Source organism: Motacilla alba, chromosome 26 (assembly GCF_015832195.1).
Source record: "Motacilla alba alba isolate MOTALB_02 chromosome 26, Motacilla_alba_V1.0_pri, whole genome shotgun sequence".
In the NCBI taxonomy this organism is placed as follows: Eukaryota; Metazoa; Chordata; class Aves; order Passeriformes; family Motacillidae; genus Motacilla; species Motacilla alba.
In genome coordinates, this window is record NC_052041.1 from 4,832,011 (window position 1) to 4,852,251 (window position 20,241).

A 20,241-nucleotide genomic window follows, 5' to 3' on the forward strand; every position below is an offset into this window, starting at 1 on the left:
AGGATCTGTTAGTGCGTTGGTTGCAGAGAGCTTTGCAGCTGTAAATGCCAAGGATTTATAAACAGGGAGGGGGTGGTTGGGATGCTCCCAATGAGCAGGAGCTTCCCAGTGAGCGTGGCTGTGTCAGGGAAGCTGCCAGTCCACCTCTGCCACTGTTCCCAAGAGTGGCAACAGCTCCAGGCTTGGGGTCTGCCTGATCCCAGCACCATCCTGGGATTTACCTCACAACTTCTCACAGCTGTAGTGAAACACCACGGTGCTGCCTGGGCCAGGCCAGGCCCCTGGTGTGGGGACTGTGTCCCCTGGCCTTTGGGCAGGGGGAGGATGGACCTGGGAAGGGCTCAGTTTCCCTTTCAGGATAATGCTGTCTCACCTAAGAAGTGACACTTCCCTGTCTGCAGCTTCTCGTCCCCTGTGTCCCGAGCAGCCTTATTAAAATACTGATATTCCCTAGGAGGGGTTGTGGGAGCAAATGATTCGGTTTTATTTTACTTTCCTCCTCTTCAGGGTAGCAGATTTCCCTGGTGCAATAATTCCTTTAAAACCCAAAGGGGAAGAGCACTGGGCTTTCCCTCCCCATCACAGGGCTGGCCGGTCCCAAACCTCCCCCTGCTGCCACACTCCTCGGTTTGCCGTGCCTCAGTTTCCCTGCCCAGCCCTCCCCTCCCTACCTCGCAGGGGTGTTGGGAATCACCGTTTCTGAAGCACTTTGAAGCCCTCTGGGGGAAGGCACTGGAGACATGCATGTGCTGGTTGGAGCCCGGGGATTTGTCCTTCCCAAAATCCCGCTGGTGTCCCCACCTCGGTGGCAATGCAGGACTCGTGCCCATCACCTGGGAAACTTTTTGCTCTTCCTTCCTCGACAGTATAACAACCCTCAAACTGAAATGTATATTTTTGCTAGAAGTACAAACCTCCAAGTGTTTTTAATAATATAAATAGTGTCCACAAACTGACTTGACTTTAAATAAATCTGAACTAAATATTTAAGAACCTTTTAGCGTCCAGCCTGTCTTTGTGGGCTTTCTCTCAGCACCTGGGGGCAGCTGTCCGTGGGAGAATTTCCAGCAGAGGCGATGGGATTTGCTGTGATTTCCAGGGATTTGCTGCGATTCCTGGGGCTCTGTAACTCCCAGATCTCGTACCTGCTGCGGTTTTCTTGCCTGCAAACCTAAAGCAGCAGAAAGAGCCACTCCTGAGCAGGATCCTCAGCTGGAGGCTTCCTGCCCCAAATGCTGCGGGTGGAGCTGGAAATGAGCTGAAAACACCGCGAGGAGGGGAACAATGAGCTCCGGGACAGTCATGTGCTGTCCTTGGCTGGGGTGAAACACCTGAGAATTTGCAAGGAGGAGCTGGAGACCCCCCAGGCTCCCCTGTGCCCGGCCGGAGTGCTCTGGGGGAAGCTGTTCCACTGCTCCCTGCCTCTCCCCTGCAGCTGGGGACACATGGGGCCGTGCTGCTGCTGGGCAGGGGTCCCAGGGGACATGGCTGGGGACCCTGTGTGGTTACCCCGACAGGCAGCGTTCCATTAGCCAGCCGTTCCCGGTGTGATGGGGGAGAGAGCTGAGAAAGAAGTGAAATCCACAGGCTGAGTTCAGGACAGGACTGAAAAGGAAGGGGGTGTAGTAATGGTACAAGGATTAGAATACACAGAATTCAGTGCTGCACGCTGGAGCGGTGCCCCCGTGCAGGCTCCTCGCTGCAAAGTCCTTGACTGAGTGTAAACAGTGCTCGCTGCTATCAGCCAGCCCGGGCTTGTCCTCCGCCCCCAACACGTGTCCCCGGCTACGAGGGGAGAATGATCCCAGCCGGACCCGGCACCCTCTGAGGCCATAAATAGCCCGGGGAGGTGGCCCGGCCCTCTTCACCGCTGGGGGAGAGATGGAGGTGGGCTCGATGATGGCATCTGGGCCGTTAAGGACCGAGGCAAGCTCTCTGAGACCCCCGTGCAGGTAAAGGCTCGGGGATGGCGTGGCTGGGAGCAGCTTTTGGGGGAGACAGGCTGGAGATGGGGGCCCTCGCTGTGGGGGTAGGGTGTGGGTTGGGGTGGCCTTGATCCACCTCCCGAATCCCCATCCCCTCCGGAGCTGGGGTGGGCAGCAGCACTCCAGCCAGGCGCCCCTTCCTGGCAGCCCCCAGCCAAGGGCTCCCACTGTTCTCCCTGCCCCAGCCCTCCCTGCTCCCCCAGTCCCCAGGAGAGCCCCCAGACATTCCCTGTCCTGGGCTTCCTCTGCTCGGCAATTAGCAGGAGATTAGGCTGGATGGGGCTGGGAGGACCCCCTGGCTCTGCCCGGGGCCGAGGGGGCTTCCAGAGTATGTCCCCACCCCAACAAAGCTGGTACCGGGGGGACGCTAGGGCAGGGCTGGAGCAGGGGCTGACCCCATCCATGCTGCTCCCCTGGCTAACAGGAATTTTGCCCGTGGATCCTGTCGGTGGGGCCAGAGCTGCCGCTTCTCACACGACAGAGAATCGGCCCGGGTCTGCAGGTACTTCCAGCGTGGGTTTTGCCGTTTCGGAGAGCACTGCAGGTAAGGAAGGGCTGGGATGCCACGAGGATGGGCTGGGAGCCTAGAGGAGTCGTGCTGAACTGATGGAACTCTCCGTCTCTGTCCCTGGGCTCCTCCAGCTACCAGCACATCCGGGAGGAGCCAGCACCAGTAGGGACCCGATATGGTCTGATGCCTCACTGCCACTGGGGCCAGGAGCCTGGCACTGAGCCCACAGCCGTGGACCAGAACCAGGAGGGACCCCAGTGCACCACAGCCCACAGCATGACATGTATGGCCTTCAAGTTCCCCAAAGTGGAGGTAGAAGTGGAAGAGAAAGACAAGAAGAACATTCCAGCGCTTAGTAATGTCCCCCGTGGGGCCATCAGTGGAGAATTTGTCCCCACAAAAGCTCGGGGTGCCTCAGGTAGGTGCTAGGCTGCCCAGGGGACCAGTGGGGTGACATTGGGGTGGTCATGGTGCAGTAGCCTGTGTATGTTTTTGCCTGTGACCAAGCCTGGGCCTGGCTGGGCTGTGGAGAGCTCTGCAGTGTGGGGACTGTCACTGCTGAAGCTGCGTGCCTCGAGCAGCCCACCCGGCTTGCTGAGCTTTTCCCCTCTAAGAACTCTCCCCCTGCAGGCTTCCAGCCACAAGGGCCAGCACTGGATCCAGACCCCTCTGACCCTAAAGAGGCAGTTTTGGCGACGGCGACACGGATTGACCCTGCAAAGGTGGGTTTGGGGTCTCCTGTGGCCGGGTCCTCCCTGTCACCCTGTGGTGCTCCCCGAGGCCAGGACAGTGATACAGCCAGGGGGTCGCCATGCTCTGCTGCTCTGCTTGCAGGTCCCTGCAGCGCCAGCTGCTGAGGCAGCCCTGGTCACCACCGCGGCGCTGAGAGCCCGGAGCGAGGCTGTGGTGTGTGGCATCTGCATGGACAGGGTGTACGAGAAGCCGCTGCCCGAGGAGCGGCTCTTCGGGATCCTCCCGAACTGCGGCCACGCGTACTGCGTGGGCTGCATCCGCAAGTGGCGGCGCAGCCGGGCCTTCCAGAGCACCGTCGTGAAGTGAGTGGCCGTGGGGACGTGGCAGGGTGGTCACCGTTCCCCCTTCTGTGCCCTGGAATTCTTCCTTGGGTCCGGTGGCTTTGGGATTAGCGTGACTTTGCTTTGGGAACAGGCGCTTTGGAGTGGTGACGGGTAGGGGGGTGCTGGGTGAGGCCAGTGTGGGTGCTGAGCCCGTGCTTCTTGCTCGTGATACCCAACGGCACCCGTCACCCTCATCCAGGGCCTGCCCAGAGTGCCGGATCCCTTCCAGTTACTACATCCCCCACAAATACTGGATCTCAGATGTGGCTGAGAAGGAGAAGCTCATCAGAGCCTTCAAGGCACGGACAGGGTGAGTGCACGGCGCTGCTGCGGGTGGCAGGGCTGCTCTGGGAGCTACCCTCACAACTGTGCTTGGAATCCCACAGGAAAATCAGGTGCAAATTCTTCCTCCGTGGCCACTGCCCTTTCAGATCAGAGTGCATCTACCTGCACGAGCTGCCTGCCAGCTGGCTGCGGCGCCACAGGCAGCGGCAGCTGAGGATGCCCGCTGTAAGTGGGGTGGCACATCCCGGGGCTGGGCTGGGCTGGGCACCAGGAGTGTGGCTCATCCCCCTTCCTCTGCTGCAGGTGTTCATCCCTTCTTCCTCGGAGAGCTCTGACGAGGAGGATGAGGAGCTCTGCACGTTCGAGTGGGCTCTTACCCTGGCCATGCTGGAGACAGAATTTCCCCGCTCGAGTTATAGCCAAGACATGCTTCTCATCGACTTCAGCGATTCCGACTGAGCCGTGGGGACCACGCTGGGCCTGGGTGCTGCTGGTGGCCTGGACACCAGCGTCTGCTTTGACTCCTGCCACTGTTTCGGGGTGGCTCCAGCCGCGGGGGTGTTGCAGGGATGGCGTGGGATGGGGAAGCAGTCTGTCTGGCATTTATGGGTGCACCGGGGGAGACTCAGGGCACAGCCCCCCTGCTCTTGCCGTAGCGCCCTCTCTGCACCCGTGGGAGACCCACGGGTGGGCTGGGCTGGGTGCTGGGAGGCAGCGGGGGGCTCTGACATCCACGGGGGGGGGACGGGGCAGCAGGGGGGCACTGTTTTAAACTCCTTTTAGCCAATTCCGGGAATAACGAAATAAAACTGGTTGTGTAACGCTTCGCTTCGGGATGTCTATGACCTGTGGGCTGGGGCATCCACCTTCGGTGGTGGGAGGGGAAAGGCGGCGTTAGGGTTGGAATTTTAGGGATATTTGCATAATGAGCTCTTTGCGCGCGGTCAATTTGCGTTTCCCGGAGGCGGGGCCGGAAGCGGCGCCTTGGGGCCCGGGGGCAGCGGCGGGGACAGCGGCGGGGACAGCGGCCAGTGAGTGTGCGGTGACAGCCCCGAGTGTGCCGGGACTGCCCCGGGGGCGCGGCAGGGACCGGGGCAGAGCTTGGGCCGGGGGGAGCCCCAGCAGCAGCGCCCCCGGGAGGGATCGGGGGGTGCGGGGCTGCCGGGCAAGGGGTGTCGGAGGGCACGGAGGGCTCCCGGGGCTCCCGGGGCTGCCGGGCAAGGGATGTTGGAGGGCACGGAGCGGCTCCCGGTGTTCCCGGGGCTGCCGGGCAAGGGGTGTCGGAGGGCACGGAGCGGCTCCCGGGGCTCCCGCACCCTCGGCCGGGGAGGGCGGGTAGAGGAAGCCGCCCGAGTTGATGATGCCGGGGTCGGCGCCGAGCACCCCCGGCGAGTCCTGATCGTCCCGTGCCTCCCGAGTGGGACCCGTGTCCGCTTCTCGCCGGTGTGACCGCGTCCGGATGTGACTCGTGTGCGGCTCTTCCCTTTGTGTGTCATCCGTGTCCAGCTGTCCCCCGTGTCCAGGTGTCCCCCGTGCGTGCCCCATGTCCGGCTGTCCCCCGTGTGTGTCAGGGTGTCCGTCTGTCCCGGTGTGTGTCACCGTGCCGGCTCTCCCGTGTCTCGCAGGGACAGCTTGCAGCCCCCGCCGCAGCGATGGAGCCCCGGTGCCCGCCCTGGCTGCCGCTGTGTCCCCGGCCGTGCCGCCTCCTGCTCCGTGCCCTGTGCTCGGGCCCCGGCGGGGCGATGCCCGCGCTGCGGGTGCTGCAGCGGGGCCAGCCCCAGGAGGGACCGGGCCAGGCGTTCCCCTGGCAGGCTCTCACCGCGGCCCTGTGCGCCCAGGAGCCCTCGCTGGAGGGGCCAGAGGACACCCTGGCTGTGTGAGTTGGATACCTTGCTAAAATTCGGTGGTTTGGGTGTCAGGTGCACAATTTGGGAGAGCACGTGTGCTTCCCCCCGTGCGCTGGCCCATCCACGAAGCTGGGATCATAGCAGCGACCCACTGGTGTCCCAGCTTGTGTCTGCAAAAGCTGGAGAAGGCATCGGGTGCCTCCTCTTGCTCCCTGGTGCTGTGGGACTCTGCTCCAGGGGGCAGGTTGGGTTCAGGACAGGGGGATTTGCTCTGACCAGTCACCTCTCCTTCTCCAGCAAGCCGCGGCTGCTGCTGCTGCCCGTTTTGTGCCAGAGGAACCTCCTGTCGCTGCTCCTCGTGGTGCAGGATGCAGTGCCACGGGACTGCCTTCACCAGCTGCTCCAGGCCGTGGAGCAAGATTCCCACGTGGATCCCTGGGTGCGGACGCTGGGGGATCTGCTCCGGCAGGGACCGCGGGCAGAGGAGGGGTCCCCGCGTCCCACTGCCCTGTCTGCTGTGTGCCAGCAGCAGCTGAGGGGCCTGTGCCAGAAAATTGCCCAGAAGAACCCAGAGGGGCAAAGAAAATGGAACTGGTGCTTCAGCAAGAAGGCTGGTGCCCCTGAGTCTGTGCCTCAAGGTGGGAAGCGTAAGAAGGGGTCAGAGGAGAGCCTGGAGTTGGACAGTGAAACAGAGGGGAAGAGATTGTTGCTGGAGGAGGTGGCATTTGAGCCCCTGGGGCCCCAAGAATGTGGAGATGTGGCGGAGGTGGAAAAGGAGGTGCCTGAGGAGCCTTCAGGGGACACATCTGCTCAGAGCACAGAGAAGGCTGCTCAGGACAGCTCCCAGCAGGATGCAGCTGGGGAGCCCAGGAAGATTTCCCAGACAGAGCTGGCAGCAGAGGTCCAGTCCTTTGTCCAGGTACTGGGTAGGGTTTGCTGTCCCCTTCCAGCCAGGGAGCCTTTACAGCCTGATTCTCATTCCTTCACCTCATTTCCCTCAGATGCATGGACAGGGGCTGAAAATGCTGCTGCTGCAGGAGTCCAGTGTAAGTGATTGCTTCTGTCTCTGTCCTGGAGCTGATGCTCTAAATGGGCTCGGGCCTCGGGAGGGGTGGAAAAGGAGCTGGATTTCACAGAGCCCACTGGATGGGCATAGAAAGCCCTGTTGGCACCTCCTCTGGGCTTGGGATACCAACACCTGCCTGCACCTTGCAGGTGTGAGGAGCTGCCTGTGGGCTCAGTGCTGGGGGAAGGGAGAAGCCCTGGAGCTGTATTTTGTATTTTGGTTTATTTGGTGCTTTACTCAGGCCGATGTGTCTCTCCAGCACTCCGAGCTGTGCGCCCCCCCCAAGCTGAGCATCCTGAGCAGCTGCACCCCCAGCCAGGTGAGCCCCAGCATCCCCGCTGCAGGGCCCCTGCTGCTGTCCCTAACGCCCCATCCCTGTGCCACCCCAGCTCGAGGGGCTGTGCTCCTTCCTGCAGCTCTCCACGTGCCCGGAGCCCTCCCTGGTGCGTTTCTGCAGCTGGCTGCTGGCTCTGAGCCCTGACCTCAGCTACAGCAGCGCAGCCATCCTGGCACAGCAGCTCTTCCTCAGGCGAGTACGTGCCGTGGCAGCGGAGTTTCCCGCTCCCCGTTCCCCTCTCCACTGTCCCCACCTCCTGCCTTTTGTGTCCCCAGGTCCTGGCCCTCACCCAGCCGCCCTCCCGACACCTCATGGCTGCCCTGACTTCGTTCTGCTCCAAGTATTCCCATCCCTTCTGCCGTGTGCTGGTGGCTGCGGTGCTGCAGGGGCCAGGGGAAGGTGTGCTGGGCTGGTGGGAGCTCTGGCTGCTCCAGCTGCAGGGTGCTGTTTCCTGGGTGGCATTTGTCACCTGTTAGGAGCCATGGGGGCCTGGGGCTGGCTTTTTCTGGGCAGGTGAACACTTGGGGGTTGGGAGATGGGTTTACAGGTGCCTGAGATGGAGTGGGAGGGCTGGCTAGGCTGGCTTCTGGCTTACTTTTTTCCAAAGGACAGTTCCCATACCTGTGTGGTTGGAGGGCTCCTGGCAGCTCCTGATGCTCAGGGCAGAGCTGCCCCAGGGTGGCTGTGCTGGGTGAGGAGAGGGTGAGCCCCTGCCACAGTGGCACCCCCTTTTCCCAGAGGCTGCTGCTGTTTAAACCCATGCTGCAGCTGGCCAAAGGAAGCAGGATTATCCTGAGCAGCAGAAGAAGGCACTGCACGGTTTCTTCCTGTCCTGACTGGGACATACTCCTGTGAAGAGGTGCCAGGAAGGGCCAGGCACATCCCCATGGATTTGGCAGCCTCTGGAGGCTCTCCCCTGCTGCTTTGCCCTTGCAGGTGCAGAGCAGACCAAGCTGGCGTGTGAGCTCGTGGAGGAGTGCCTGGAGCCCCGCTCTGTGCAGCTGGTGCTGAGGTGAGGGGTACAGGGCTGACAGCTCTGCTTTGCCCTCACGCCTACCTGGGTGGCTCCAGCTGGCTCCAGCCACCTAGGGGCACCAGCAAGGCCACGGAGCAGCACCTTTCCTCTTCTCTGTCCTTCCAGCCACATCCTGGAGGTGCCTTTGTCAGAGAAACTCCTGCCAGTACTGCAGGCTGTGCTGGGGCGCCAGGTGAGGAGCCCATGGGTGTCCTGGATGACTCCAGCAGTGCTGGAGCAAGGACCCACTCTCCTACCTGCTCCTGGCCTTTTCCAGGAGGTGCTGCCCCCTGAGCTCTTGGATCTCCTGGTCCTGACTCTGTGCCAGCAGGCTCCAGCCTTTGCCACGTCCCTCAACTTCGCCAGGCTGGTGACAGCCGTGCTCACGGTGTATCAGAGCCAGGTGAGCCCAGCCAGGGCTGCTCCTGCAGCTCCCGGGGCCCAGCCCAGAGGTCCCAGGTGGGCTCCTGGCAGGGCAGGGCAGGGCCCTGAGGTTGTTCTGCCCCCATCCCAGGTCAGCCCAGCTCACAGGAGCAGTCTGGCTGCTGTCCTGGACCGGAGCACTGCAGCACTGAAGAAATCGCTGCAGGCTGTGCTGGAAGGGGCCAGGTGAGGTGGGCACAGGGGTCCCTGTCGTGGCAGGCTCTGCACCCTGGGCTGCCCCAGGCTGGGGAAGCAGAAGGTGCCACGCCTGCCGTGCCAGAGCTGTGCAGTGGTGGGTATGGCAGTGGCTTTCCTCTTGTTGATTTTTGTCTTTCCTCAGGTGAGCACCCAAAGGAATCATCAGTGGAGGACACTCGTTGCACAGCAGCAGCAGCCACAGCCACCCTCGCTGGGTTCTCCCTGCTCAGGTGGGACCCTGCGAGGGGGGTCTGTGCCCCACAGAGTGCCCAGGGCCTCCTGGCAGCCCCTGGCCTGAGGGGGCTCCTGCTGGGCAGTGCCATCCCAGCCCCCCTCGCCCCCTGGGGCTCGGAGGGGTCTTGGGTGAACAATTCATGTGTTTCCAGGTGTTTCTCTGTGCTCTCCCTCGGGCCTGCCACGCTCTCCAAGGTGACCTGGCCCTCCTGTGCTGGGGGCAGGGCTCTGGGGGCCAGGCAGGGAGAACCTCCAGGTCCTGAGTTCTTACTGCCCAAAACCCATCCCTGAGCCAGGACAGACATTGATTTGAGGCTGGGTGAAGTTGATAATTCTGGACTTGGTTCACTACCTGGATTTTACCTCGGCTCATTCCAAGGCAGGGGCTCCGTGCACGTCCACGTTCCTCCCCAACAGCCAAGCAGGGTGCAGGCTGGGCTGCTGCTTTGTGTATCTGATCTGCTGGGATTTCCAGATCTCTGGGTGCACCAGAGGGGCATTTAACTGAATTCCAGCTGAATTTAGCTGGGAATTTTGAGTGTTCTGCTTTAAACCCACCTTTCTTTCCTGTTTGCTGGCCCGTGAGGGGCCTTGCTGTGTGTGACACATTTCTGGGGATGATGACACTACTCTGGCCCTAACAGAAAGTGCTTGTGTGGCATGACTCTGCTCAAAGTTCTATCCTGCATTCTTGGAAGTGCCCACTGGAAACCCCACCTAGGCACCTCCTGGTCTGAGAGCTGGGAAGAAAAGGTTGGGACAGAGTGGAGACTCAGGCAGGTAGAGCTGGGGTTTCAGTGGAGGTTTTGAAGCATTGCATACCTCAGGGGCTATTTAAAAATCCAGAAACATCTACAAAGGGAGAAGGAGAATTATAACATGCAGGCGTGACGTGTGACTGCTCCAGGTTTGCCCCACAATGTTCAGATCCCAGCCAGAGGAAGGAAACTCTGAAGCATTAGGTGACACTCTTAAGGCTGAGAGCCAGGTTCCTTTACATAAGAATCTCTTAAGCTATTTTAGGTGGCAGGGGACTGATGAGGCTTCAAAGTCCGCATTAGCTGGAGGATGGAAACCTCCAGGGAGCCAGATTGTTGATGTGTTTGCATTCCACTGAGTTAGTGGCTGAGTAAAGTGAAGCTATTGTAGGGCTGCCCAAAATACGACATAAATAGAAATTGTGCCACGATCATCAAGGTCTAAGCCTGCTCTTGTGGCTTTATTAGGTAGCAGGCTCTGATCTTTGCAGTTTCCCTGCAGAGCTTCTACCAAGTGACCTCGGTGTCATTGTCCCCAGTGCTCTGCCTGGCTGTGGCTGTTGGTCACATGGAGATGACCGCTGCCTTGTGGCAAGAGCCTTCTTGGCCCTGGTTTTGCTCTTGGCTGCAGCTTGTCGCGTGCTGTGGGTTCCTCTGAGGTGTTCCTGCAGATAACAATCACGTAAGGAGAACTGGGAGCACCCCCTGGGGACCCTGCACCTGCTGGCGGAACACTGCTTGTTCATATGGAGGTTGGCAGCACAGAAAACTTTACTTTTGGCTCCTCTTGACCCTTGCAAGGACTTTAAAATCCATCCTGAACAGCGCAGAGAGGTGGACGCAGCATGAAACATCGGCCAGATTTCATAGTTCAGCAGGACCTTGGCCAAGGGTGGCGGGAGTGCCAGGAGTGGCTCTGTCCTTGTCCTGATTTAGGAGCAGTGGTGGTAAAGGGAACGTCTGGAGCTTTGTCTGAGGCCTTTCCTAGCTGGAGGTAGCAGACTGGGATTTTCATCCAGTTTGCTTGTGATAATTGGCAGTGGTTCCTTACCTGCTTCCTCTTCTGTCTGGAGAGTTTTACTTCACGTTACAGGGGGGAATTCCCTTTTTGGTCTCGTAGTTCTTGGGGTTTTTTTTGAAGGAAATTCATCACATGCAGTAGCGTGGGTTGTCTGTCCACTCTGCTGCTTCCACACCCTGCCCAGGGATTTTTGAACCAGCTTCATGACAAGATGATTCCTCCACTGCCCAGGTGCCTCTGTGGGGCTGTGGTCAGGCAGCAGTGAACCTCTGGGGTGAGCAGGGCTGGGGGGTCTGTGGATGTTAAACACCAGAGCCGTGCAGGAGCCTTGGGCCATGCAGCACCTGGTTGGAAAAGGCTGAAACTCAGTGGCTTTCCTGAAAATGGCCTGTGTCCGTCCCCCGAGGGGCTGCCCCTCTCCGAACAGCAGCTCCAGGTTGTTGCTGTTTCCCCTCCTGCAGCAGTGCCAGGGGTCCCCCCCACTTTTCCCTGGAGGTAACTGCGTGTCCAGTGACAGCCTGCTAATCTCACATGTAATCCTCACCGTGCTGATGCAGTTCTGCCTGCAGACCTGGGGGCTGTGACACCCAAATGTGAGGCTGAACTGCTCTGGGGGATGCTCAGCAATATTTATTTTTTTCACTTGGGATTGAAAACTGAATAAAAAGGAAGTGCCATTTTCCTTCTTGTCTGTTTGGTGGTTTTTTGGGGTTTTTTTTTTGCCAACAAACTTTTAATCATAAGGCAAGAATTGTGCTCTCTCTTGGGTAGCCTGGTGGCTGCCAGGTTCCTGTCAGCAAGGGCCACCAGGGCCACAGGAAGGTGGATTTGAGGGATGCTGATTTGTGGTTGGGCCCCTGCTCAGACCTGTAAATCATGCTTGCTGCACCAGTGGCAGCAGTCAGTGTCAGCCTGAGCAGCTTTCTTCCAAGAAGTGAATAATCCAGATGAGCACGCTGTGATCTGAGCTGCGCGTTCAGCTCGGCTTCAGGTGCTGCTGCTGAGAGGGACCTCGCTGGAAGGAGGACAGGGGACAGGGGCAGAGCTGCAGCCACATGCTGCCACCCGCCCCCCTGGGCTGGACATCTCCCAGCAGGGTCTGGTTCCTCCCCGCTGAACAGGTCTGTGTGAGGGGATCTGGGCTGCTTTTCCTGGCTTCAGGCTCTGCCACACCTGGATCGCAGTGACGATTTAGCTGCTCCCAGCTTAAAAATCAGAATGCCTAAAAATCCCTGCGTGCTTTGTTAGATGCTTTTAGAGGCTCTTTGGAACGGGGTGGTTCGTGAGCAGGGGCACTGCCTCTTGTGAGCCCTCCCCGGGTGTGGGAGGGATCAGAGGCACCGCTGCCGTGTGTCCTTGGGTCTGTGTGTCCCACGGTGGGCCTGCCAGGACCTGAACAGAGGCCATGGAGCCTGATGTGCCAGCTGCTGCTCCTGGCGAGGAAGCTGGGGCTCTCCGGGGGTGTCCCACCTCCCCTGCCCCTGGTTTGTCACCCCTGGGGCTGCACCCTGGCCTCTCGCTCTGGCAGGCGGGTCAGAGCCTGGGCAAACCTGCCCGGGCACTGCGAGATGCTGGTTAGAGAGCTCTGCAGACCCCAAGGGGTCCCCGGGCACGGGGGGGCAGCAGCAGCTGCCCTGGGTGGTGCTGAAGGGGGAGCCCGAGCCGCTGTAAGCTCATTAGGGGAAGAAAGCGGCTTTAGAGGATGCGATGGATCTGAGCAAAGGGGCTGGGCCGGGCGTGGGGCAGCGGGGGGATGGCCGGGGGGAAGGTGGGGCTGCTGAGAGGGGCAGGAGGGACGGGGGTCCTGGGCAGAGCGGCTTCCCTGCATCGCCGAACAAGACGCTACAGGGGCTGCTCATCAGCCACCCCGGTTTAGCCTGGTGCTGGGGCGCCCATGAGAGCACGGGGGGGTCCCCCATCCGCCCCGGCTGCCCCCACCCTGCCTGAGCCTCCTGCCAGGGCGATGCTGAGGCTCAGCTCGGCTGACCCCGGGCACGGAGGGAGCAGTCCCGCTCTGTCCCAGCCCTGTCACCTCCCCGGAGCGGTGCGGGACCAAAAGCAGAGGTTTCCTGGCCACCTGCAGCCCACGCTGCCCGCCCTGGCCGGCGCGGGGAGCTCCCGGGCGCTTCGTGCATCTCCTTTAAAGGCCTTCTCTCCTCGGGCTCGGCCCCGGCCGCTCCGTGCGCCGCAGACGCGGCTGCTCTGCCCGCGGGGAGGCGGCGGGGCCGCAGCAGCCCCGAGCCCCAGCCGGGCCCATGGGGGCCCGCCAGAGCTGAGTGCCGGCTCCCAGCCTCTGCCTTCGGCTGCTTGGGAGGAGTTCAGGCAGGTAATGATGGCCCGGGGAGCGTTCGGCCGCCGCCGAGTTGAGGGAAAGCCCGGTCGGGCACCTCAGGGGGTTCCTGGCGCTAAAGCAGCTGCGTGTCTCGTATCTTTTCCATCTGTAACACCAAGATAAGCAGCGAGCGTCTGCGAGGCTGTCAGAGCTGCGGGGAAGCAGCAGCCGGCAGGGGCTGCCGCAGCTCTGATGGATCGAGCGCTTTGCAGCCGGGACCAGCCCTCCAGAGCGCTCTGATGCTCGCTGGTGGGATGAGTTTGGCTGATCCCTGCTGGCTGGAGGCCCTGAGCCCCTGGGTGGAGGTGTCGGCGATAATTCCCACTGTATAGGTGTGATATATGTGGATATATGTGGATATATGTGGATATATGTGGATATATGTGGCTCTGACAGGTGCCAAGTGCTGCTTTTTACACCTTCATCAGAGCCGAGGGCACTGGGAGCTGGGTGATGCTGAGCTTGGCCAAGGCTTTGCACAGGCACTTCAAGCAGTGCCTCCTCTCTGTCCCCCTAGATCTCTCCTGCATTTTCTGTCCAGGACAAAAAAAAAAAAAATCTCCTTCTGTCCTAAATCTGCATGTCCACGGGCACCGGGACAGTCCCTTGTGCACAGCCACTTCCCCCTGGGCTGGGAGAGGGACTTTGTGGGCTTCCTGCATCCTTCTCTGATTCTTTAAACATTGTAAAACAGCTTGAATGGGTTCTCCAAGCTCCCTTGTATTTGGAAATCTTTACTTGTCTCTCTGGGAGCTCGGGGACTGTCGTGTCTGCCGCCTGGAGAGCAGGGGCTCGCTCACGCTGCTTGGTGGCTGCAAATCCACCTCCCCCCGAGAAGCTGACCCGCACCACAAGCCCAAAATGAGGGGGGTCGGGAAGGAAATGGGGGCGGCAAGCAGGAAAGCCCACCCTGTTGTATTGAATTTCTCCTTTGCCTCGCTCCGTGCCCGCCCAAATCCCCCCCAGGCTCCCCCCGGACCCCCGCGGGCCTCCCCACCTCTTCCACGCCAAGCAGAGGAGCTCGAAGCTCCTGCTGGGTGAGGAAACGCTTTAAAAACACAACATTTCGAGGCGTTCTCCACCTGCGCGCGGCTAAGGTGGGTCTCTGACGATAGGTGCGCTGCTCCTGGAGCCTCTGCGCCCGGCAAATGAAGCCGCTCGAAGGGACCTCGCCGGGACCGGGGGAGGAGGAGGCGCAGGGACCGGCCCAGGGGCGCCGGCGGCGGCAGCGGCAGAGGGCGAGCTGCCGACCCAGCCCCTCACCCCGCAGGTACGGGCACAAAAAGCTCCCCCAGCGGCTCTGGGGGTGCTAGCAAGGATGGGACAGCGGTGGCAGTGCCAGGCAAGGGGCACTGAGCATCGTCCTCCTGCCGCCGCTGCTCTCAGGCTCGCCAGGAGGAGCGGGGGGAGCTCTGCTGCAGCCCTTTCCAAAGCCGGGGGGAAAAGTTTGGGGGTTCAAACCCTCTCCCAGTTGGGTGCTGGGCTCCAGCGCGGGGCTGCAGAGGGCAATTTGTACGGCAGCCCCTGTGTCTCCACGCACTGGTGGCCTCCAGCATCAGTGAGCAGGGATGCCGCAGAGCTGCCAGAGCTCCCGGCACCCAGGACTGGGTTTTGGGGTGATAATCCTGTCCCAGCGCACTTTTAGGGGTGCCTGCCATCCCCATGGGGTGCTGTGAGGTGGTGCCTGCCTGGGCTCTGGCTGTTTCGAGGCCGGCTCGCAGCGAGGTCCCCTTGGCAGCCGGAGCCAAAAAAAAAAGAAAAAAAAAAAAGAAAAGATTGAGCTGAAGCGAAGTACGGCAGCGGCTGGTGACTCATTGCTGGCTGGAAGCGGCTCCGGCGGGTCCTCTGTGGGGCTCTGCGGCGCGGCAGGAGCGGAGGGGGCGGCTCGGGGACGGAGCAGGCTGGGGAGGATGCTCGGGAAGGAGCCAGGTCCGGAGCAGCCCCATGAGGGAGCTGGGGGAGCGTGGCGGGTGGGATGCTGCCGATGCTTCCTGAGTTTCTTTTAGGGTTTACCCGGGATTCCCTCCACAGGGAGCAGCAGGCAGAGCTGCCCGGGCTCCCCACATCTCCGGATGAAGGTAAGGGCAGCCCAGGTGGGGATGGGGTCTCAAGGGTGGGTTTTCCACCCTCCCTCTCTGAGCAGCAGGAGGGTGTCCCCTGGCTTGGCAGCACCTGCCTGCAACCCCTTCCAGCCCTGGGACCCCAACCCCATCCCCTGGATTTGCCCCACCAGCTGTACCCCACCCTCTGCACTGGATCCATCGCCCTCCTCCCCCTGCCCTGGCCCAGTTTAGCTCCAGCTCCCTTAATCCCACAGGGATATTTTGGGGGGTACCTGCCAGCTGACATCCCGTTGGGAGCCTGCAGGCTGCAGAAGTGCCAGTGGCAGCTTTGGGGGTCTCTCCTGAAGTGGTGTCAGGCTGGGGAGGGGTCCCTGCTGCCCAGCTCCCAGCAGCCTTTCTGTCCCCAGGCAGGATGAGCAGCCCCCAGGGACACCCAGGTGGGGTTTTGGCCGGGAGCGAGCAGAGCGTGGAGCAAGCCAGCCAGGTGAGAGGGAGGGGAGGGTGACAGGTGGGGGGCAAACCCTGCCTGGTTCCTCGGGCTCAGGCGGGCCCCCAGCCCCTCTGTGCTGGTCTTCTCGGGGTGCTGGGCAGCACCAGGGAGAGGTTTGCCCCAACAGCTCCTTTGTGCCTCTCAGGAGCCCGGCGGGGCCGTGCAGGAGCAGGCTGTGCCCCCTGGGGACAGTGACAGGACTAAAGAAGGTGGGTGAGTCCCCATCCCACATCCCAGCTGGGTGCCCTTAGGGGGAGGTTTGAAGTAGCTGGGGACGAGCGTGGGACCCTGTTCTGATGAGGGTCATCTCCCCTGGTGGGGACATGGGCAAGGGGAGACTGGCCTGGGAGGAGCTAAAGCCCCCCTGATGCTGGGGGAAGGTTTGGGATGGTTCCAAAACATGGGCAGCACCCCCTGCTAGGACAGGAGGGGAGAGGGAGCAGGGAAGGCCAAGGGAAAGCCCTCACGTGTGGTCTGTTGTGGCTCCACTGCCTTCCCGCAGGTGCAGAAACCCTGGAGGAGCTGCTGAGCTTCCCCAGTGAGCTCTCAGTGCTGGACAGACTTGGCTTGCACAGGTAAGACCAGTGAGCACCTGCAGCCCTCTGGGGGCTACAGGACAGGGGGGTCCCAGGGCACAGCAGGGCTCAGAGTTTGGATTTTCCTCCTTTTCCATTGCACAAAAGTTGCTGTCCACACGATGGGCACTTGGCTTCCCACTTCTCGTGGTGGCTGGCACCCCTGGGAGCAGAGCAAGGGCATTTTCAGCATGTAGCCCCCATGACGCCCCATTCCCTGACAGCACCTCTCTTTCTGCAGGGTGGCTTTGACCGAGCAGGATCTGGAGGTGAGGGCTGCTGGGGGCCGTGGGTGGGCCGGGGAAAGGGGCCACAAGGACGAACACCGTGCTGGCTCACAGCCCCAAGGCTGTGCCCTGCTCCTTCAGGCACCGCAGGCCCCTGGCAGCCACCTCCTAAACCCTTTCCCAGAGATGCTTTTGGCATTTGGAAGCGGCTGCGTTTCCACGAGCCTGTCCTCTGCGTGCCCGGCACTCCCACAAAGCGCTCTGCGGCTGCTGAAGAGCGCCCTTAGCCGGGGAGGCGGCGGGAGCCTGGCTAATAAAAATCATTTCCCTGCGAGTGCCAGGGCTGAGTCAGGCTCAGGCAGCAGCCAGGACCCGCAGCGAGGGCTGGCGTCTGCCCGGCGTGTGCTCTTGCCAGGAGGGCTCAAGATTTCCACGCCTTATCAGCTGCCTGGGGGACGTGTCACCCTGCTCTGGCATCTCAGGGGACCGTCCCCAGCTTGCAGCAGCCTCAGGGTGCTGGGGCAAGGCAAGTGCTAATTATCTTCAGCACTGCCCCGTTTGGTGGCACGCTGCGAGGTCTGTCTGTGCCTTGGGGACGGCAGCACGTGGCCCTGGTGGCTTCCCTTCTGCCCCCGTGTCCCTCCTCTCACCTCCCCACGCTGCAGGCAGCCTTTGCCCACCTCGCCCTGGCTTTTCGCTGCGACGTGTTCACCCTGCAGCAACGGGTGCAGGTGGAGAAACGGGCACGGGATGCAGCAGAGGAAAACATCCAGGAGGAGCTGGGGCAGTGCCGGGCTGCCCTGGAGGTAGGTGGGCACCGGGGCAGGGAGCTGGCACGCACTGTCCGAGCCTCACAGGGGTTCGGACAACTCAGAGTGCCAGCTCCAGAAGCTCCATCCTTTCCCCCCACAGAGGCTGGGCCGATCCTGTGCCAACGCAGGCTGCAAGGAGACGCTGGAGCAGCTGCAGCACAACCTGGCCGTGCTGTCAGCAGCTGTTGAGCGGGCAACCAGTGCTGCAGAGAAGCTGGGGGCTGTACACCAGGTGTGTACACAGCCCGGGGCTGGCAGTGATGGAGGTGCTACAGACGGGCTTGGGGATGATGAAACCTCATCCCCTGGTTTGTCCCTCCTCCTCACAGGGCTGGCCTTGACCTCATGGTTGTGCTTACCAGGGTGCAAGGGATGCATCCACCTGCCCCTGGGAGCGGGAGGGGGATGCACCTGCACTCCCTGGGGGGAGGCACAGGGAGGGACTGGCAGAGCTGGCTCCTCAGGAGGCTTAGGGGCCCTGATCCCCCACCCTGCCTGGCTGCAGGAGGCCCGCATGAGCCGGGCAGCAGAGGTGATGGTGCAGCACGTGGAGAACCTGAAGCGGCACCACCTGCGGGAGCACGCGGAGCTGGAGGAGATGAAGCGCCTGATCCAGCAGAACTCCCGGAACCGGCAGCTGGCAGAGACCCAGGGTGAGGTGGGCTCTGCCACCGGGGCCTGGGCAGGGCTGGCACAGGCTGGAGCAACCCCAGGGCTTGGTCCCCAGCCCCTCTGTGGGGCCAGGGTGACCCTGCACCACAGAGCCAGTGGTGGTGTGAGTTGAGGACTGGTAGGGGGAACAGCTGATGGCGTGGTGAAGGGAACAGCTGGTGACAGTTGTGACAGTGGAACAGCAGATCAGTGTGGGAGCAGGTGCTGGTGGCCAGAGAGCCATAACCCAGCTGGGAATGCAGGGCAGGGGGGCCCATGCACAAAAAGGACTCTGTTCCTGAACACCAAACCCCACAGGTGCCACTGTGTGCACGGGACCAGGTCCCCCTGCCTGGGGCACCGCCTGTGCCAAGCACGGAGCACATGGCCAGGACAGCTTTCAGGAGCTTTGTGACCTTCTGTGCATCAGCCCCATCTTAGTGTTGGGGGATGATGTAAGGCGGCTTCTCTTTACTCCCAGATGATGCGGAGCCACGGCTGAGACCTCACCCCCTGAAGAGGACTTTCCAGCAGGTAACTGGTCCCAGATCAGGAGCCTTGGAGCCACTGCCTGCCCATGCCCTGCTGCCCTCCCTCAACTGGCTGTACCCATACACCCACTTGTCCCCAGACAATGTCACTGCAGCCAGCTGCCTGCTGCAGGGAAGGTCTGCTGGAAATGCCAGGGATGAGGCAAAATGGAGGGGCAGCCTTGGAGAGCTGTTGGTAGACAGACAGGATGCCCAGCAAGCTGAGGGCTGCCTGTGCAAGAAATCCGAGGCAGATCCTTCTTCCACTGCAGGGTCACAGTGCAAGGGCCAAAGGCTTGGCTGCTCTTTAGCACCACCCTGAACCCCACACTGATCCCCCCAGAGCTCCAGAGGTAGGGGAGGGGGTCAGGCAGCCCCACCAGGACAGCTTGCAGCAGCACTGACAGGCACAAACCTCTTGGCTTTGACCTTCCCTGGCTTTCCAGCTTCCCCTCAGCTCCAGTGGCAGCTGGCAGTGTCCCGTGGTGTCCCTTGCCCGTGCTGGGGAGCTGATGGGGAAGGAGGAGGTGAGAAGCAGCTGCACAGTGCTCACCCCCAGCCCCTCTGTTGCAGGGGTCTGCCCGCCGCAGGGTCAGCATCGCCGTCATCCCCAAGCAGCTCTTGGTAAGGACGTGTTGGGTGGGGACAGCCAGCGGCCGTGTCCCCACTGATGCTCCCACCTTCGGTGGGGACAGCCGGGAGCTGTGTCCCCAGCCTCGGTGCCACTGTGGCTCCGTGTCCCCACTGATGCTCCCACCTTCGGTGGGGACAGCCGGGAGCTGCGTCCCCAGCCTCGGTGCCACTGGGGCTCCGTGTCCCCACTGATGCTCCCACCTTTGGTGCCCAGCCAGGTGCCAGCCCTGAGAGCCGAGCAGCCCCAGCAGGTGACCTGGAGCCAGAGGGGGCCCAGCGCTGGCCCAGCACCCACAGGTAACTGCGCTGGGTGGCCGGGCACCAGCTGCCACTGGCCCATGTGGCACAGCACCGACCCCGTCCTCTCCCTCCCCAGGAGTGAGCTGGAGCCACAGGACAGTGCTGTGACCAGGAGGCTGGTGGCAGAGGCAGATGGCAGAGGCTCAAGCGCAGGGAATGAAGAGCCAGAGCAGCTTGGGCTGACGTGAGCAGCACCCTGAGTGTGCCCAGCATCCCCCCGTGGCTGCTGGCCTGTCCGTGGTCCCCAGGTGGCCAGCACGTGGGCAGGGGCTGGGGATTTAGTGGTGGAAGGCTGGGATGTTGTTTGGCTGCCTCAGCTCAGCCCCGCCGGGCCTCAGTTTTGCCCGTTCCCTCCTCAGGCTTGTTCACTTGGGGTTGTAAAAGGACCAGTGAGGTTTGGGGCTGAGTTAAACATCCCCCTTGTCCCCGAATGGGGTGGAGGTGGGATTTGCTCTCCCCCACGGATGACACATGTCCCTGGTCACCTTCTCCCCAGGTCCAAGGGGTCTGCAGCAGAGCTGTGGCGTCCGTGGCTCTTCTTCCCACAGCACTACTGGGTTTTCTTCTGGCTGCTTCTCCTGAGCATCGCCTTCCTCCTCCTCATCCGTGTCCTGGAGCTGCAGCGGCTGCAATCTGCAGCATCATCCAAGGCCTAGCTGGGCCAGGGAGGGGGAGCTGGGAGACATCTCTGCTCCTTCCCCACGTCCTAAACCACCAAACCCCTAGAATAATAAAATGGGAGGAAAAGTGGGGGAATTGTAATGACGGAGCAGGGGCTAGGACCTAAGGTAGGATCTCAGGTATGGCTGGCACCTCCACAGAACCAGGAAGGGTTCAGGGAGCTGCAGAGCTCTCACTGATGCTGTGAGTTT

The 20,241-nt window shown here is 61.7% G+C and overlaps 3 protein-coding genes across 7 annotated transcripts; all 3 read left to right on the forward strand.

Annotated features, from left to right (window-relative positions):
* The first annotated feature begins 1,367 nt into the window (after positions 1-1,367).
* On the forward strand, positions 1,368-4,549 carry LOC119711926 (E3 ubiquitin-protein ligase makorin-1-like). Its single transcript, XM_038162660.1, has 8 exons — positions 1,368-1,952; positions 2,410-2,529; positions 2,628-2,914; positions 3,127-3,218; positions 3,331-3,551; positions 3,772-3,882; positions 3,959-4,082; positions 4,161-4,549. Exons 1-8 carry the CDS (start codon positions 1,882-1,884, stop codon positions 4,314-4,316), a joined length of 1,182 nt encoding a protein of 393 aa, XP_038018588.1. The 5' UTR covers positions 1,368-1,881; the 3' UTR covers positions 4,317-4,549.
* Positions 4,550-4,834: 285 nt separating this feature from the next.
* FANCE (FA complementation group E) lies at positions 4,835-11,428 on the forward strand. Its single transcript, XM_038162636.1, has 12 exons — positions 4,835-4,888; positions 5,483-5,733; positions 6,002-6,623; positions 6,706-6,750; positions 7,030-7,089; positions 7,160-7,303; positions 7,383-7,506; positions 8,044-8,119; positions 8,249-8,315; positions 8,400-8,525; positions 8,637-8,731; positions 8,886-11,428. Exons 2-12 carry the CDS (start codon positions 5,510-5,512, stop codon positions 8,887-8,889), a joined length of 1,587 nt encoding a protein of 528 aa, XP_038018564.1. The 5' UTR covers positions 4,835-4,888; positions 5,483-5,509; the 3' UTR covers positions 8,890-11,428.
* A 256-nt stretch (positions 11,429-11,684) lies between these two features.
* On the forward strand, positions 11,685-20,119 carry LOC119711913 (inositol 1,4,5-triphosphate receptor associated 2-like). Of its 5 annotated transcripts, none has more exons than XM_038162628.1 (15): positions 11,685-11,877; positions 14,204-14,358; positions 15,120-15,166; positions 15,559-15,635; positions 15,787-15,850; positions 16,144-16,216; positions 16,458-16,485; positions 17,109-17,249; positions 17,356-17,487; positions 17,761-17,908; positions 18,388-18,440; positions 19,010-19,060; positions 19,284-19,366; positions 19,446-19,553; positions 19,866-20,119. In XM_038162628.1, exons 1-15 carry the CDS (start codon positions 11,812-11,814, stop codon positions 20,023-20,025), a joined length of 1,386 nt encoding a protein of 461 aa, XP_038018556.1. In that variant the 5' UTR covers positions 11,685-11,811; the 3' UTR covers positions 20,026-20,119. The 5 variants fall into 5 exon arrangements, 4 of the variants coding, with proteins under 4 accessions (XP_038018556.1, XP_038018553.1, XP_038018555.1 ...); XR_005259773.1 differs by lacking the exon at positions 11,685-11,877 and adding an exon at positions 12,589-13,082 and having other exon boundaries at positions 19,288-19,366; positions 19,866-20,006; XM_038162625.1 differs by lacking the exon at positions 11,685-11,877 and adding an exon at positions 12,589-13,082.
* Positions 20,120-20,241: the final 122 nt, after the last annotated feature.